The sequence below is a fragment of the Mobula hypostoma genome, chromosome 18, assembly GCF_963921235.1.
Source record: "Mobula hypostoma chromosome 18, sMobHyp1.1, whole genome shotgun sequence".
In the NCBI taxonomy this organism is placed as follows: Eukaryota; Metazoa; Chordata; class Chondrichthyes; order Myliobatiformes; family Myliobatidae; genus Mobula; species Mobula hypostoma.
In genome coordinates, this window is record NC_086114.1 from 10644864 (window position 1) to 10661276 (window position 16413).

General features: G+C 46.2%; 1 protein-coding gene across 1 annotated transcript in view; it reads left to right on the forward strand.

The window, feature by feature from the left end:
- The window catches only part of igf1ra (insulin-like growth factor 1a receptor), a 316061-nt gene that overhangs the window by 287157 nt on the left and 12491 nt on the right, over positions 1 to 16413 (forward strand). The window contains exons 18-20 of the mRNA XM_063070431.1: positions 1803 to 1962; positions 4612 to 4741; positions 7643 to 7777. Of these exons, the coding sequence (XP_062926501.1) occupies positions 1803 to 1962; positions 4612 to 4741; positions 7643 to 7777 (425 nt within the window). The remainder of the gene's footprint in view (positions 1 to 1802; positions 1963 to 4611; positions 4742 to 7642; positions 7778 to 16413) is intronic.

Consider the following 16413-nt stretch of genomic DNA (forward strand, 5'->3'; position numbering starts at 1 on the left):
CCCCACAAATGAAAAGAAAAAGAAACAAAAACTTGCAAACCTGAAACACCCCCAACCCCTCCCTCGCACAGAAACTTAACAGATGACCCAAGCCCCCAGCCAGCCAATTGGCAACAAGAAAGAATGGGCAAGAGGACGAAAACAGTACAGAATTGAAAGAGGCCAATATGAACTACAGTCCAATCCACAAATCTCAGAATTCCGATAACATCTCCAAGAGCATCGGGACCCAGCGGCCTCACCAAGGGAAGCAACTTGAACAAGCGATCCCACTGACAACAGCAGCTTGACTCAGTAGCCCCTCCGAGGGAAGCACCATGAACCAGAGCAAATTACATAATGGCCCAGAGCCTAACATGGTCAGATCTTAAAGGCAAGTTCCTGGATCCGATTAAAGAAAAACAGACCACCTGCAAGAGAAACTCGATTTGAGTAGTCTCGATGGGAGAAAGGGAGGAAAGTTCAAAGTAAATTTATTATCAAAACACATATATGGTATGTCACCATATACAACCCTGAGATTCATTTTCTTGCAGGCATACTCATTAAATCCAGTAACCATAATAGAATCAATGAAAGACCTCACCAATTGTATGGACAAGCAGCGTGCAAAAGACAAAAGAAAGAAAAATAATAATAGTAATTAATAAATAAGCAATAGATATATGACATGAAGAGTCCTTGAAAGTGAGTCCATAGGTCTTGTAACAGTTATCATAATTCTAGCAAGCAGCACAATAACACAGTGGTTAGTGCACTGCTTTACAGGGCTAGTGATCCAGATTCAGTTCCTGCTACTGTCTGTAAGGAGTTTGTACATTCTCCCTGTGACCACATGGGTTTCCTCTGATTGCTCCGGTTTCCTCCTGTATTCCAAAGACATATTGTGTACAGTTCTGGTCACCGAATTATAGGAAAGATGTCAATAAAATTGAGAGAGTACAGAGGGGGTTTACTAAAATGTTGCCTGGGTTTCATCTCCTAGTTACAGGGAAAGGTTGAACAAGTTAGGTCTTTATTCTTTGGAGCGTAGAAGGTTGAGGGGGGACTTAATAGAGGTGTTTAAAATGATGAGGGGGATTGATAGAGTTGACGTGGATAGGCTTTTTCCATTGAGAATGGGGGAGATTCAAACAAGAAGACATGAGTTGAGCGTTAAAGGGCAAAAGTTTAGGGGTAACATGAGGGGGAACTTCTTTACTCAGAGAGTGGTAGCCGTGTGGAACGAGCTTCCAGCAGAAGTGGTAGAGGCAGGTTCGATGTTGTTGTTTAAAGTTAAATTGGATAGATATATGGACAGGAAAGGAATGGAGGATTATGGGCTGAGTGCAGATCGGTGGGACTAGGTGAGAGTGAGTTCGGCACGGACTAGAAGGGCCAAGATGTCCTGTTTCCGTGCTGTAATTGTTATATGATTATACGGATTAGTAAGGGTGAGTAAGTTGTGGGCTGTCTTGGCGCTGAAGCATAGTGACAATTGTGGGCTGTCCCCAGCACAAGTTCAAACTGTGTTCCTACCCAGCACATTTCACGGTAGGATTCGATGTTGGTGTCAAAAATAAAGTTAATCGATCTTTAGCAGCGGCATAGAAGCTGGTGGTATGTATGTGCTTTCAGTCTTTTGTATCTTCTGCCCGACTTGCAGAGAAAAGAGAATATCTGGAACAGGTGGAGCCTCTGATTATGTCGGCTGTTCTACTGAAGCAGCAAGAACTATAGACAAGATTACAGAGGAAAGGTTGATTTGGTTTGATGAAGCAGCAGGTTCAATGTCATTGTAATATGTTGTACACTTCTGACAGAATAATCCCGGCAAACCACCACCCACCCTGAAGAAGATGACCCAGATGGCAGGGGAGATTGCTGACGGCATGTCTTATCTGAATGCTAACAAGTTCGTTCACCGAGATCTGGCTGCTCGAAACTGTATGGTGGCAGAGGATTATACTGTAAAGATCGGAGGTAAGTTTTCTCATTACCTACCAAACCTTCAGTTAAGCTGGCATCATGGTTTAACAATTTGTTAGTGTGTGTGTGTGTGTTTGGTCTGCACTTTGGACAATTGGTTTTTCTATGCGATTAAGCACGTTCAGCTTTTATTTTACGGAGCAGTTTCAGATCGGTATGGGGTCACTTCCTATGCAACCGGGAAGTAGTAAGTATAAAATCACATTGGCTGGCGGTAGGCCAGAGGTTAATGTTAGGAGCAAAAGAAGTTTCTAACCAAAGCTATCCTGTTGTTCTTCTAGCAGAAGCATTGCTTTTTTACTCCTTGTTCGCTATATCATGCTATTGAGTCTGCAGTAAAATTAGGGAGCTAGGACGCTATATCCTGACACTCATGTAATTTTTGTCTTTTTCTTTCTTTTCAAATCTTTTTATTGTATATATATATATATATATATATATATATATATATGAAAAATAACATGAGTACATCGAAGTAACAACACTTACAATGCCTCAAAAAAACCCCATCATCTTAAAGATTGAAAACAAAATTTTGTGATAACAAAAAAAACCTACTACGCAGAAATGTAAGAAAAAAAAGAGAACCCATTAGTGTATGACCCCAGAGCCATCTGTCATACAAAAAGCTTCTAAAAATAAACATCAAATCGCCAGCAAGAAAAGAAAATATACTAAAAGAATTTACAATTAGATCGTGGAAAAATTATATCAATTAACTCAAATGATAATAACGAGCAAATGAGCCCCACCTTTTCTCAAAATCAAATAAAGGTTCAAAGATTCGACTTCTAATTTTCTCCAAACTAAGACATAGCATCACTTGAGAGAACCATTGTGACAAAGTGGGAGCTGATGTATCCTTCCACTTCAACAAAATGGCCCTCCTAGCTATCAATGTAACAAATGCAATAACATGTTGGTCAGACACAGAAATACCATGAATATTTTGAGGAACTATTCCAAAAAGCACAGTTAATTTATTAGGTTGTAAATTAATTTTAAGTGCTTTAGAAATTGTAAAGTGCTTTAGGATTGGGAAAAGGAACTTAATTTGACTCTTATGACGGAGGATTGGATGCGGATATTGAAGTTGGTTAACTCTTCTTCAATTTGTGCTAGCCATTCATTGATTCAATTTAAAATTGTACATCGTTATCATTTGACAAAGGAGAGACTTTCTAAAATCTTTCCTAATGTTGATAGTCATTGTGATAGATGTAAAACTGAGATAGCTACACTGACACATATGTTTTGGTCTTGTTCTATATTGGAACAGTTCTGGAAGTCGGTTTTCTCATGTAATTTTTGAATGGACTTTGGTTGACTATTCAGTCGATGTTACAACATCTCAGTGAGGACTGTGCAGTGTTACGCTGTAAATGCTCCATCATCTGCACTGTATTTAGATGCACCCCATCTCTCTCCTCCTTGGGCTGTTTTGTTGTATTCCCAATACTCTGGAAGTGGTATGGGTGATAAGCATAGCGCTGGATCACCCCATATTAACTTCAGACTGTGTGTGTCTCTGTGACTGTTGATGCTGCTGTTAAAACTCACTCACTTTGCACAGTGATCTCCCGGAAACCAGAATCAAAATCAGGTTTAATATCACCGGCAAATGCCATGAAATTTGTCTTTGTGGCAGCAGTACAATGCAATATATGATTTGAAAAAACTATTACACTAAGTGTGTGTGTGTATATCTACTGTAATTAAATACAGTAAGTTAAATAAGTAGAATAGAAATAAAAAAGTAGTGAGGTAGTGTTCATGTGTTCATTGTCCATTCAGAAATCATACGGCAGAGGGGAAGAAGCTGTTCCTAAACCACTGAGTGTGTACCTTCAAGCCCCTATACCTCCTTCCTGACTGTAGCAGTGAGAACAGGGCATGACCCGGGTGATGGGGGTCCTTAACGATGGATGCCGCTGTTTTGGGGCATCACTCCTTGAAGATGTCCTGGATACTATAGAGGCTCGTGCCCAAGATGGAGCTGACTAAGTTTACAACTCTCTGCAGCTTATTTCGATCCTGTGCTGTAGCCCCTCTCCCCCCATTCCAGCCGGTGATGTAGCGGTTAGAATGCTCTCCACACTACATCGTAGAAGTTTGCCAGTGTTTTTGGTGACATACCAAATATTCTCAAATTCCTAATGAAATATAGCTGTTTCCCGATCATGGGGAAATTTTCATGAGCATTCATTGGGCAAGTAAAAGATACGCAGTTGTAAAGAAAACCAAGTTGGTGCTTGAATTCTGCTAATTATCAGACATACTGAAATCTAGCACTAATATAAATAAAAATTGCTATTGAGTCAGGAGACTATGATCCAAGTTGTCCCGCAGGATAGAAATCCCAGTCCAGCTTGATACACACATTACGTTGTTGACAGAGAACTGGATAGTTGGAGGTGCTGTCTGTTGGATAAGACATTGACCAGTCTGAGTGATTTTCAACACTGGCTATTCCCTGGGACAAGATGGCCACCAACAACGAGACACTGGGCTAGGCAGAATAAGTATCTCTCCCAGAGAGTCTTTACCCTGACTCACGGGATTAATTGAAGTCAATTAAAATGGCTACAGTCCGTATTCCATCTGAAGCAACATCATTCTGAGGTGCCTGTCCCTCTCTCACAGATTTTGGGATGACACGTGATATCTACGAGACGGATTATTACCGGAAAGGAGGGAAGGGGCTTCTGCCAGTCCGTTGGATGTCGCCAGAGTCCCTGAAGGATGGAGTTTTCACCACACACTCTGATGTCTGGTATGTTCTCACTCCGCTAACTACCAGTGTTCTCAATCACTGGTAAAATGATGGAAGGTGTCGGCAGCTTTTATTCACCTGTGACCTGCTCTCTGTCGCCCAGTGTACGTTTCAGCAGGACCACTTGATTTCAGCTCTTGTCCAAAGAGCTTGAAGCCTAGAGGTGAAGGGTAACTGTTCCTGACATCAGGGCAGTCTTTGAATGTGGCATCGGGAAGTTCTGGTAAGATTATAGTAGGAATTGAGAAGAAAAGTCTTCCAGGTACCTCTACATAAAGTCAAACAGTTGTGGTTATCAGGGGACCAATGTGCTCTGAAAGGTTTAACATATGAGGAGCTTTTGACGTACCTGGACCTGTAGTCAGCGGACTCAGAAAGGAGAGGGTGGGGTGAATCTCCAGCCTACTGGATATTAAGAGGCCTGGATTGAGTGGATGTGGAGAGGATGGGCACTATGGTGGTGTAGCAGTTGGCGCAAAGTTGTTACAGCTCGAGGGCTTCTGGAGTTGAGAGTTCAATTCCAGCACCATTGTGTGCATCTTCCACGTGCAATGTGTGGGCGTTCCCTGGGTGCTCTGGCTTCCTTTCACAGTCCATAGACGTACTGGGTAGGTTAATTGTCGTTGTAAATTACCCCGTGATCAGGTTACAGTTACTCGGGGTTGTGGGCTTGTTGGAGCAGTCTGGTTTGAAGGGCTGGAATGGCCTAATCCACACTGTTTCCCCAAATAAATAAATGTATGTTTCTATTTGGAATAAAGGGGTGTTGTTTTAAAAACTGATTTGAGGAGGAGGATGTACCTGTGAAATCTGTTGCCACAGAGGGTGGGGGAGGCTGAGTCATTGGGTACATTTAAAGCAGAGACTGACAGGTCTATGACAGATAATGGAGTTAAGGGTGAGTTTTTAAAACGTACTCTACAATTCATAGATTTTAAATAAAGCTTCCCATACGCCTTCGTCAAATTAGCTGGGACGATGAAAGGCTTCAATAAAGGATTTTTACACCTTCCCTAGTGTTTTAATGATGAACTTTTATCTTCAAGATTTAGAGATGAGGCATTATATATCCCCAAATTGGAAACTCAGACCCCCTAACCATTATTAAGAAAGATAAAGTTTTATGAGGACGTTCACTAGGATGTTGCCTGGGATGGAGTTTTTTTCATTCTAAGGGGAGACTGAATTACATTCACGTCGATGTGGCTGGGATTCGAAGGCTTGAGAAGTGGAGGCTGGCCAGACCTTTCCCGGAGCAGGGGAGGAGGGATGGATGGGTGTATAATGTCATGAGGGAAGTAGATAAGGGGGGACAGTCACAGTCTGTTTCCCAGGGTTGGGGGCGTCTAATGCCCCAGAGGGCAGGGGCTTATGGTCAAAGGGGAAAGAATTAAGGTGCTAGATGAGGGGTTGGCTTTTTCACACAGAAGTTGGGGGGTGTGGTATATCGAATGAGCTGCCAACTGAAGTGTAGGGTGAGTACAATTACAGCATTTAGGGCACTTGGGCAGTTTATGGATAGAGGGAGATGGGTCAAGCAGGCAAGTGAGACTAGCTCAGGAAATGTGGAAGAAAAACTACTTTAGAGACCAGATTTCAAGTGGTGAAGCCTTTATTCAGCATGGAGAGCTTGTAGTAGAGTACAAGGCTGTAAGTACAGAGAAATTTTGGCATATATTTATCCTGCTGAACAGGCAAATATACTTGACTACTGGCATGCAAGTTACGCAAGCAGATATACGTAATCAGGAGCAAGCAAGTATATCTGTAGCACAAGGTATTTTTAATCATGGTGACTAAATCGTATGAGTGATTGCTCCTCTTTCTGGCCATCTGCAGTCAGTGCTGCATCCTGACTATGAAAGACTATCTAAGCATAGGACATTTGGGTTACAGAGTTCAAATAGAAAAGTGCAAGTTAGCTACTTAGTCCATAACCCGTTTGCTGACCCTCCTTCCAGAGGAAGGCACCTTGGTCAGTATGGACGAGTTGGGCTGAAGGTGCAAGATGCATTGCCTCACTGAGTTCTGGGGAGGGAGGTGTCAGAAATAGGCCAAGCGAATTTAAGGGTTGAGTGGAAGTTGGAGGCAAAGTTAATGAAATTGACAAGGACGGGATCTTACTACTTCATCCCTGAGTCTACTAATCCAACCTTGACCAGAACACCCTTGATCCTAGCGCCAGCGTGTTTTTCCCAACTTCCTGGGTCAATAATTATTTAGAGATTTAAGTGAGCTACAGCACAGTAACAGGCTCTTTTGGCACAAGAGCCTGTGCCACTGAATTATGCCAAATTGAAACTAATTGCACCTTTGTTGAAGTCCCGCTTATATACAGAATTAAAAATGAGTATCTTGTTCTTGCTAGTCATATAAAAATCTGCAGTTTGATCAAGGTTCATTTCCATTCCAGGCAACGTCCTGGTGAACCTTCTCAGTACCCTGTCTAGTTGAATCACACCCTTTCCAAAGCAGAATGACCTGAACAGCACATGGTACTCCGGCTGTGGCCAAACCTGTGTTTTATAAAGTTGTACCATAACCTTTGTGCTCTTGCATTCTATACGTGGGCTAATGAAGCCAGGTGTCCTGTATGTGGCCTTTGCCACTGTTTCTACCTGTGTTGGCTCTCCAGGTATCCTTGTACGTGTATACTGTGGTCCATGTTCCCTAATGCTCTGCAGGACTCTGCTGGAGATTACGAGTGCCTCTATGTGGATTGCGGCCTCATGGGAATAGGCCCTCTGGCTCGACTAGTCTGTGCTGACCAACTGAGCCAGTCCCATTTATGGCTGTTTGGTCGCAGGGTTGAGGGCAGGGAAAAGCTCGAACCGCGATTGATGACCTCGTTGATGGCATTTTAGTAATTTGTTTTCTTCTTCATACTGCTTGCTGCCGCAGGTCGTTTGGCGTAGTCCTGTGGGAGATCGCCACGCTGGCTGAGCAGCCCTATCAGGGCATGTCTAACGAGCAGGTGCTGCGCTTCGTAATGGAGGGCGGCTTACTGGAACGGCCGGAGTCCTGCCCCGACAGCTTGTAAGTTATAAATCATTGTTTGGAGTGGGGCTTTGTGGAGCCGGGGTAGTTCAACAGGCTATCCCACCTAGGGGGGCAGAAGAATTCCTGGGTTCCCGGTATAAGAGCCTGTCAGGTTGCAAGGCCCATCATCTCTGCCCCTCGCGTCATCTATCACCTCGGTGTTGCCTCCTCACCTTCCACACTTCAACCTAGACCTCCGCCTCCCACTAATTCCATAAACACAAAGCAAGGCAGAAGCCGCATATCTGAAATAAAACCAGGCGGTTATCGATATAAAAACCGAAAATCTGGAAATGCTCTGCAGGTCAGTCAGCAGATGTCGAGAGAGAGAGAGAAACAGTTAACATTTCGGGTTTGCAAACCCAGTTCTGATGAAGAGTCGCAAATGCTAGCGACTTCTCTCTCCACAGATGCTGCCTGACCTGCGAAGCGTTTCCAACATTTGTTTTTGTTTCACGTTTCCAGCAGCTGCAGTTTTTTTTGATTCTCAGGCTCTGGTGGAAATGCTCAGCATGTCAGGCAGCGTCGGGGGAGGGAGAAAAGAGAGAAGACTTTTTACCTAAGCAGGATTCACCTCCGCATCTTTGCGCCCTCAGTGTCAGTACCTTGCCGTGGTAAATTTCTTGCTTTGGGTGGAAGGTGTTCTCACTATCATGGGTAACCCTTGCAATAAAACTTGCTACTGCCTCCATCGTGGTGAGCTGGTGTCTGGTGCTCCCAGAGTTCTCAGTTAATCCAAATCCCCCTTCAAAAGCAGCTGAATCAGCACTGCTAAATAGTGACTCAAATTTGGAATTAATATGAATAAAATATCTTATAAAGTCAAGAGGTTCTGGTGGAAAATCTTTTCTCAGAGACTGCAGTTCCAGCCCAGCCTGATGCACACATACAGTGGGCAGTGGTGGATATTAAACTGATTCAACTGAGTGGGAGAACAGTAGTGAATATGAATCAAGTATTGAAAACTGTAGATTTAGATTATGAAGACACGTAGTCCCCTTTTATTGTCATTTAGTAATGCATGCATTAAGAAATAATACATTATCTCCTCCGTTGTGATATCACAAAACACAGGACAGACCAAGACTGAAAAAACTAACAAAACCACATAATTATTACATATAGTTACAAACAGTGCAACAATACCATAACTTGATGAAGAAAGTCCATGAGCGCAGTAAAGTTCGAAGTTTCTCAAACGTCCCACATCTGACGCAGGCGGGAGAAGGAAGAAAAACTCTCCCTGCCATGCGAACCACAGTCCAACTCTGAGTCATCCGAAAACTTCGAGCTCTGATCAGCTCTCCGACACCGAGTACTGAGCGGCATCTCTGCCGAACGATTCGACCTCCATCTCGGTCGCCAAAAGCAGACAAGGCTGGGGATTTTGAGGCCTACCCTCTGAAAGATTCCCGACCACACAGTAACAACAGCAGCGAACGGGCGTTTCAGAAATGTCTCCAGATGTTCCTCTGTGCTTTCACGTCCATTCTCCATCAAATCAGAATTGTCCACGGCCCCTATTTAACAGATACGACGTCATTTTTCACCGGAGAGCTGCGCACACGTGGCGTGCTGCCATCTTCTCCCCCCACCGATTGAGTGTGTGTGGAGAGGATGTTTTCTATAGTGCTCGAGTCTAGGACCAGAGGGCACAGCCTCAGAATAGAGGTGTGTCCATTTAGAACCGAGATGAGGAGGAATTTCTATAGGCAAAGGGTGGTGAATTTGTGGAATTCATTGCCACAGGTGGCTGGGGAGGCCAAGCAGTATGGTATATTTAAGGCAGAGGTTGACAGGTTCCTGATTACTCCGTGCAGCAAAAGTTATGGACAGAGAGCAGAGAATGGGGCTGAGAGTTATGATGGAATGGTGGAGAAGACTTGATGGGCTGAATGGCCTAGTTCTGCTTATGGTTTGGGTGAAGCCTATTGAGAAGGATTGGATTCAAAGTGCTTTGGGGATTGGGCCAGAGGTTCACTGCTAAATAGACAGGATGATTTCTCTAGCTCCTGGTCAGGAAGCAAAGACAGTGAACTTGCTGGTCATGGTGTTGGAGCGTGCTGCTGTGGATGACTGTTGTGCTGCTGGTATCTGCCATTGTAGACATGGTTCACAGTTGGAGAAGGGTTCATTTGACGCCCTCTGGTTTGCTGGCGGCCACTTCCCTGGAGGACGTGTGCTTCTCCTCCCCACTCCTCTTTCCCTCACCTCATTCAAACATTTTGTTTTCCTTAGTCTCCACTCTCTGCTCTCCTGAATTCTCCCTATGTGACTCTCATCCAAACCTCCCTCAGCTCTGACTGTCACATTCCCGGGAATTTCCAGTAAGGAGTTTAACGACACTTACCAAACCTTGCACCAACTTTACTCTCTACTGTTAATTCTCACTCTCTCTTCTTCTAATAACTACTCTTTCCCCCCTACATCCTCTCTCCTTTCCTCCTTCCCCCCTCCCCATCTCTTCCCCTCTCCGTCATTCCCCCCTGCACCCCATTAACCTTACCACTTGCTCTCTCCACCACCCCTCCTTATCACCTGCCCCCTTTCCCCTGCCCTCTCCCCATCCCTCCCTCTCTCTTCCTTTTCATCCCTACCCTTTCCTCTCCTGTAACCCTCTTCTATCCCCTGCCCTCTTCTATTCCACCTGCCTTCTCCTCCCCGCACCCTCTTTTACCCCACCCACTCTCTGATACTTTTTTCTCTTCCTGCGCCCCTAACCACCACTTTTCTCCTTCTCCCATTTCCGTGACCTCACTTTTCTCCAGTTGCCTCCCTCGTCCTCTTTCTCCTACTTGCGCCCCGGAAAGAAACTCGTGGCTGCTTTCCCTCTGGGGTCGGGGTGCAGAGTGAGACCGGGAGCAGTGATCCAGCAGCTCACTGCTCTTGTGTTTCCGCCACAAGCAAGCTTGTAGTGGGAAAGTATTGGAATTTAATCTGACCATGTTGGCCGTCTTACAGAAAGTAGCAAATCAAATTCCTGCTTGTAAAATTGGCGAGCATATCAGCAATTACTGTCACTTGCAAAAACCCGCAATTAATCTGCAGCCGCTCTAAAATTAAATTGCTGTATCATCGAATGTATCATTCCAGATTTCCCAAAGGGCTGATGCCCTTTTAAGCCCGTGCTTTATCGCCCTGTCGTCCCAGCCTGCTGGAGTCGCTGGCTGGTGACGTTGTGCGTTGTTGCAACACTGGCGCTGACTTCTGCCCCGCCATCCTGGTTGATGTGTTTGGGCAACTGTATCTGGCCACATAGGTTGGCAGCAGGGGCGGCGTTAGAAGAATCTGCTTCATTCTCTCTCCCTCTTGACCCACCCTCAACCTCCAGCTGTTTCACCGGTCACGGGAACCTCACTGCCTTTGTTTGTCCCTCTTGCTGAGGCTGGAGACGGCCTTTATTCAGTGCCTGCTTTCCTGTGTAAAACATTTCCTCTTTGACTCTGAGCCCCCACTGGCTCCTCGAGTGGCGGGGACTTGCGTCGTGGGTGAGAGATGCGAGTTTTCCTTTAATGGTTGTTTCCTGGTCAGTGGGGTGGTGGTGGGGGTGGGGGAAGGATGAGTGTCAGGTCACAGCCTGCGTGTTTTGCTGCCTCATGCTGGCATGTGATTGGTTCTTGCATACCTTCCCTTAATGAGCCTGTTGTGGAGTCCTGTTGATGTTAGCTTTAAGTAGTGTGGAGATTGATTTCAGAGCTCGGGGTATGGCAGTGCAATAGAGGTCGCAGGAGAGAACTTTCTGTTGGCCGGTGTCCATCTCTGAGGAGCTGTGTTTCCTCAACTCCGCTCTCCTGACTCCCAGCTCATCTGGAAGATTTAACTTGTCCTTGAATCACTTGTCGAGGCTCAGCTGAATATGGGGAGCATCACTCCTGCCCATCATTACACTGTTTGATCTGGCGGGCAGTAGCCGACCCGAAGTCAAGGACCTACATTCAGTGGCTATTTTGTTAGGTACGTCCTAATAATACACTGAGTGTATTATGTTGGAGGCTTTCTGCTGCTGCATCCCATTCACTTCAAGGTTTGACATGTTGTTAATTCAGAGATGCCCTTCTGCACACCGCTGTTGTAACGTGTGGTTATTTGAGTTACTGTCAGCTTGAACCAGTCTGGCCATTCTCTCTCAGCTTTCTCATTAACAAGATATTTCTGCCCACAGAACTACTGCTCATTGGATGTTTTTTTTCGTTTTTCCATCCCACTCTCTGTAAACTCTATAGCAGGAGTTTCCAATCTGGGGTCCGCAGACCCCTCAGTTAATGGTAGGGATCCATGGCATAAAAAAGATTGGGTACCCCCTGTTGTGTGTGAAAATCCCAGGTCAGCCATTTCTGAGAGCCATCTCTCTATTCTAAAGGCTGATTTTTACTTGTGCGTCAACACGACGCCGATATCTATGCAAGTGGCCTACGCGCGTTGTGAGCGTTTATACTTGTGTGTTGGTGTGTCTGCGTTGCTCTGCAACTCGGGCACGTCGCGCATGCGCACACACTTGCCCGCACAAGGCTTCATGGTCATTGTAGTCTTTCTCGGGGTAAACAAGTTTAAAGCGAGCGTCTTTTTTCGTAAAAACGAAATGTGTCCTCCACAATTTCGGAGGTCTGTAAAGCTTTATTGAAAGCATTGCAGCCAGAGTTCCTTCCCTGCCCTTCAGTCGCCCAATGGGAAACTATTGCAGCGTAGGAGGAAATGCGATGCTACCAAGCAGACCAATCACAGTTGTTGCAGTCTGTGTCGCCGCGACACGTAGTTACATTTTGGGAGAGGTGCGCATCAGGCTACAGCGTAGGCTCTGTTTACGGTTCGTGGCGACGCTGTACTTACGGTGTCGAGTTGACGCAGAAGTATGAATCAGCCTTAAGGCTGTGCCCTCTGGTCTTAAGCATCCTTTCCAAGTTTGCTCTATCTAGGTCTTCCAGTATTCATTAGGTTTCAACCAGACTCCTCCCCTCCCCAGTCTTCTAAACTCCAAGTGAATTTTGGCATCTGAGTAATGGGCCAGAGCTAACAAAACACTCATATGTTAACCCTTTTATTCCCAGGATCATTCTGTAAACCTCAGCTGGACCCTCTCCATTGTCAGCACATCCTTTCTTTGATAAGGGGCCCAAAACTGCTCACAATACTCCAAATGAAGTCTGACCAATGCGTTTAAAGCCTCAGCAGTACATCCTCGTTTTTATAGTCTAATCTTCTCAAAATGAATGCTAACATTACATTTGCTTTCCTTACTACCAACTCAACCTGCAAGTTAACGTGTAGGGAATCCTGCAGTGGACTCCCAAGTTGCTTTGAACCTCCGATTTCGAGCCGCGTTGAGTTTATTGTCCTGTGCGCGAGTACAGGTACAATGAAGAACGTCGTATGGCTGCATCACAGGCACATCAGAATCAGGTTTATTATCACTGGCATGTGTCGTGAAATTTGTTCGTACAATACTGTGCCAAAGTTTTAGGCACATGTATATAGCCAGGGTGACTAGGACTTCTTCAGAGTACTGCAGTAACACTTTATACTTTATACTTTATAGTCGCCAAACAATTGGTACTAGAACATACAATCATCACAGCGATATTTGATTCTGCGCTTCACACTCCCTGGATTACAAATATTAAATATTAAAAATATTAAAGATAGTTAAAATTAGTAAATATTAAACATTTAAATTATAGATCATAAATAGAAAATAGAAAAATGGAAAGTAAGGTAGTGCAAAAAAATCCTGAGAGGCAGGTCCGGATATTTGGAGGGTACGGCCCAGATCCGGGTCAGGATCCGTTCAGCAGTCTTATCACAGTTGGAAAGAAGCTGTTTCCGAATCTGGCTGTACGAGTCTTCAAGCTCCTGAGCCTTCTCCTGGAGGGAAGAGGGACGAAAAGTATGTTGGCTGGGTGGGTTGTGTCCTTGATTATCCTGGCAGCACTGCTCCGACAGTGTGCGGTGTAAAGTGAGTCCACGGACGGAAGATTGGTTTGTGTGATGTGCTGCGCTGTGTTTACGATCTTCTGCGGCTTCTTTCAGTCTTGGACAGGACAACTTCCATACCAGGTTGTGATGCACCCTAGAAGAATGCTTTCTACGGTGCAACTATAAAAATTAGTGAGGGTTTTAGGGGACAGGCCGAATTTCTTTAGTTTTCTCAGGAAGTAAAGGCGCTGGTGGGCCTTCTTGGCAGTGAACTCTGCTTGGTTGCACCAAGTCAGGTCATTTGTGATATTGACCCCGCGGAACTTAAAGCTTTTGACCTGTTCCACTTGCGCACCACCGATGTAAATTGGGTCATGTGGTCCGCTACTCCTTCTGAAGTCAACAACCAATTCCTTTGTCTTGCTGACGTTGAGGGATAGGTTATTGTCTTACGTATTATTATGTACAGTGCAGTACATTTTATGTATTGCACTGTACTGCTGTCACAAAAAGTGAGTGATGATAAACCTGATCAATTCTGATATGGGTCTCTATCGTGGACTTGAGCGGCAAGGGGTCAGGAGGAGGAATATCATGTTTGGGAAGAGGGGAAGGGAGATGGCGGAAGCGGGAAGCACCAGAGAGACATTCTGGAATGATCCATAAACCAGTTGTTTGGAATCAAATGATACTGCCTGGTATCTCAGGGCTAAGTGTGTCTACCCCTGCACGCCCCCCCCCCACAACTCCCGGCACTCCTTCTCGACCACCTGTCCCACACCCTGTCTTCAGCACTTTACCCTCACCATTCCGAACATCCTCTGCTCCTGCCGGATTTACGACTTGCTCTCCGTTCCACGTTGACAAATACTGTGCTATGCAAGAGTGTTCGTCGCCGTAGCTATACACAGCACAGATAGAAAAGTGCACGGATGTGCACAGTGCTGTATGTGCAGACGACACACAGGATGTAAACTGTATATAAAGTATAGCACAATTATGTAGATCAGACAGTGAGGGATAAAGAGACACTGTGCCAAGCACGGTGTTGGTCCATGGAGGCATACGAGGTGGTCTGCAGGGTTCAGCTGCTGAGATAGGTTAGTGCTAGCAGCTTGCTAGTGGGAGATGTCTCCAGTCGGTACCCTCCTCTCATCCCCAAGCTTTCTGACCATCCTGTCGAGCCTGCCTTCCCATCCCGCACTTGAGATGTGCTGAACACAAGACAAGCAACAGATTGTTCACGGTGAAACCAGTTATGCTGCCTGCACCCTACCCGCACTCCCCTCTCCTACCACTGGCAAACTGCCACAGGCACGTACAGCTCACAGGCCTGTGGGATGGCAGCTGCCTGACCAAGATCACCAGCACGATCAAACTCACCGCTGTTCCTCAGAGCAAGGTCAGGGTGTGGCTTTTCTATTGAGTAATATCGACCCACTGCTTGTTGAAATTAGATCTACTTCCTCTGCGTTATAAATAAATAATTCATAATCCCTCACCTGCCTCCCTCTCCCCTGCAGGCACCGTGTGATACCCCTGAGGGGGTAGTGTTGATCTCCGTGTATGGTCTGGGCTCCAACCTCCCACACCAGTGTCACCGCGGATAAAGTGACAGGACAGGATGCAGACGTCACATGCTGGCAGTGCGCCTGCTGTCACTGGTCCCGGCAACTTGTGTGTGCGTGTGTGTGCGCGCATGTGTCCCATCCCGTGTGTGTGTGTGTGTGTGTGTGTGTGTGTGTGTGTCCCATCCCGTGTGTGTGTGTGTGTGTGTCCCATCCCGTGTGTGTGTGTGTGTGTGTGTGTGTGTGTCCCATCCCGTGTGTGTGTGTGTGTGTGTGTGTGTTCCATCCTGTGTGTGTGTGTGTGTGTCCCATCCCGTGTGTGTGTGTGTGTGTGTCCCATCCCGTGTGTGTGTGTGTGTGTGTGTGTGTGTTCCATCCTGTGTGTGTGTGTGTGTGTGTGTGTGTCCCATCCCGTGTGTGTGTGTGTGTGTCCCCCATCCCGTGTGTGTGTGTGTGTGTGTGTGTTCCATCCTGTGTGTGTGTGTGTGTGTGTGTGTGTGTGTGTGTCCCATCCCGTGTGTGTGTGTGTGTGTCCCCCATCCCGTGTGTGTGTGTGTGTGTGTGTGTTCCATCCTGTGTGTGTGTGTGTGTGTGTGTGTATGTATGTGTCCCATCCCGTGTGTGTGTGTCCCACCCCCGCGTGCATGTGTGTGTGTCCCGTCCCAGCGCAGGTGCGGGGACATATCCACTGACAGCAACAGCTGCCTTCATGCTCACTTTCTGATGGCTGCCGGGAATGAGAACCAGTGATGAGTGGAACTGTCACTTTCCCCACCTCCATCTCCCCCTCTCCCTTCTGCCTTCCTCTCCCCATTATCTCCCCTCCCCATCTCCTCCCCTCCCCACTGTCTCCACTCTCCATCTCCTCCTCTCCCTTTTGCCTACCCCTCTGCTCTGTCTCCATCTCTCCTCCATCTCCCCCCTCACCCTTCCATCTCCCTCTCACACCTCCTGTCTTCCCCCTTCCGTCTAGCCCCTCACCCCCTCGCCCTTCTGGCTTCCCCTAGCCCCTCTGTCTTCTCACTCACCCTCCGTCTCTCCCTCTCTTCCCCACTTCCTTGCTCAATCTTTCTCTTCCTGCCTCCATTTTGCCTCTCACCCCACCTCTACCTCCCTCACTAACACTTCCATCTTTGCCCTCCCATCTCCATCTCC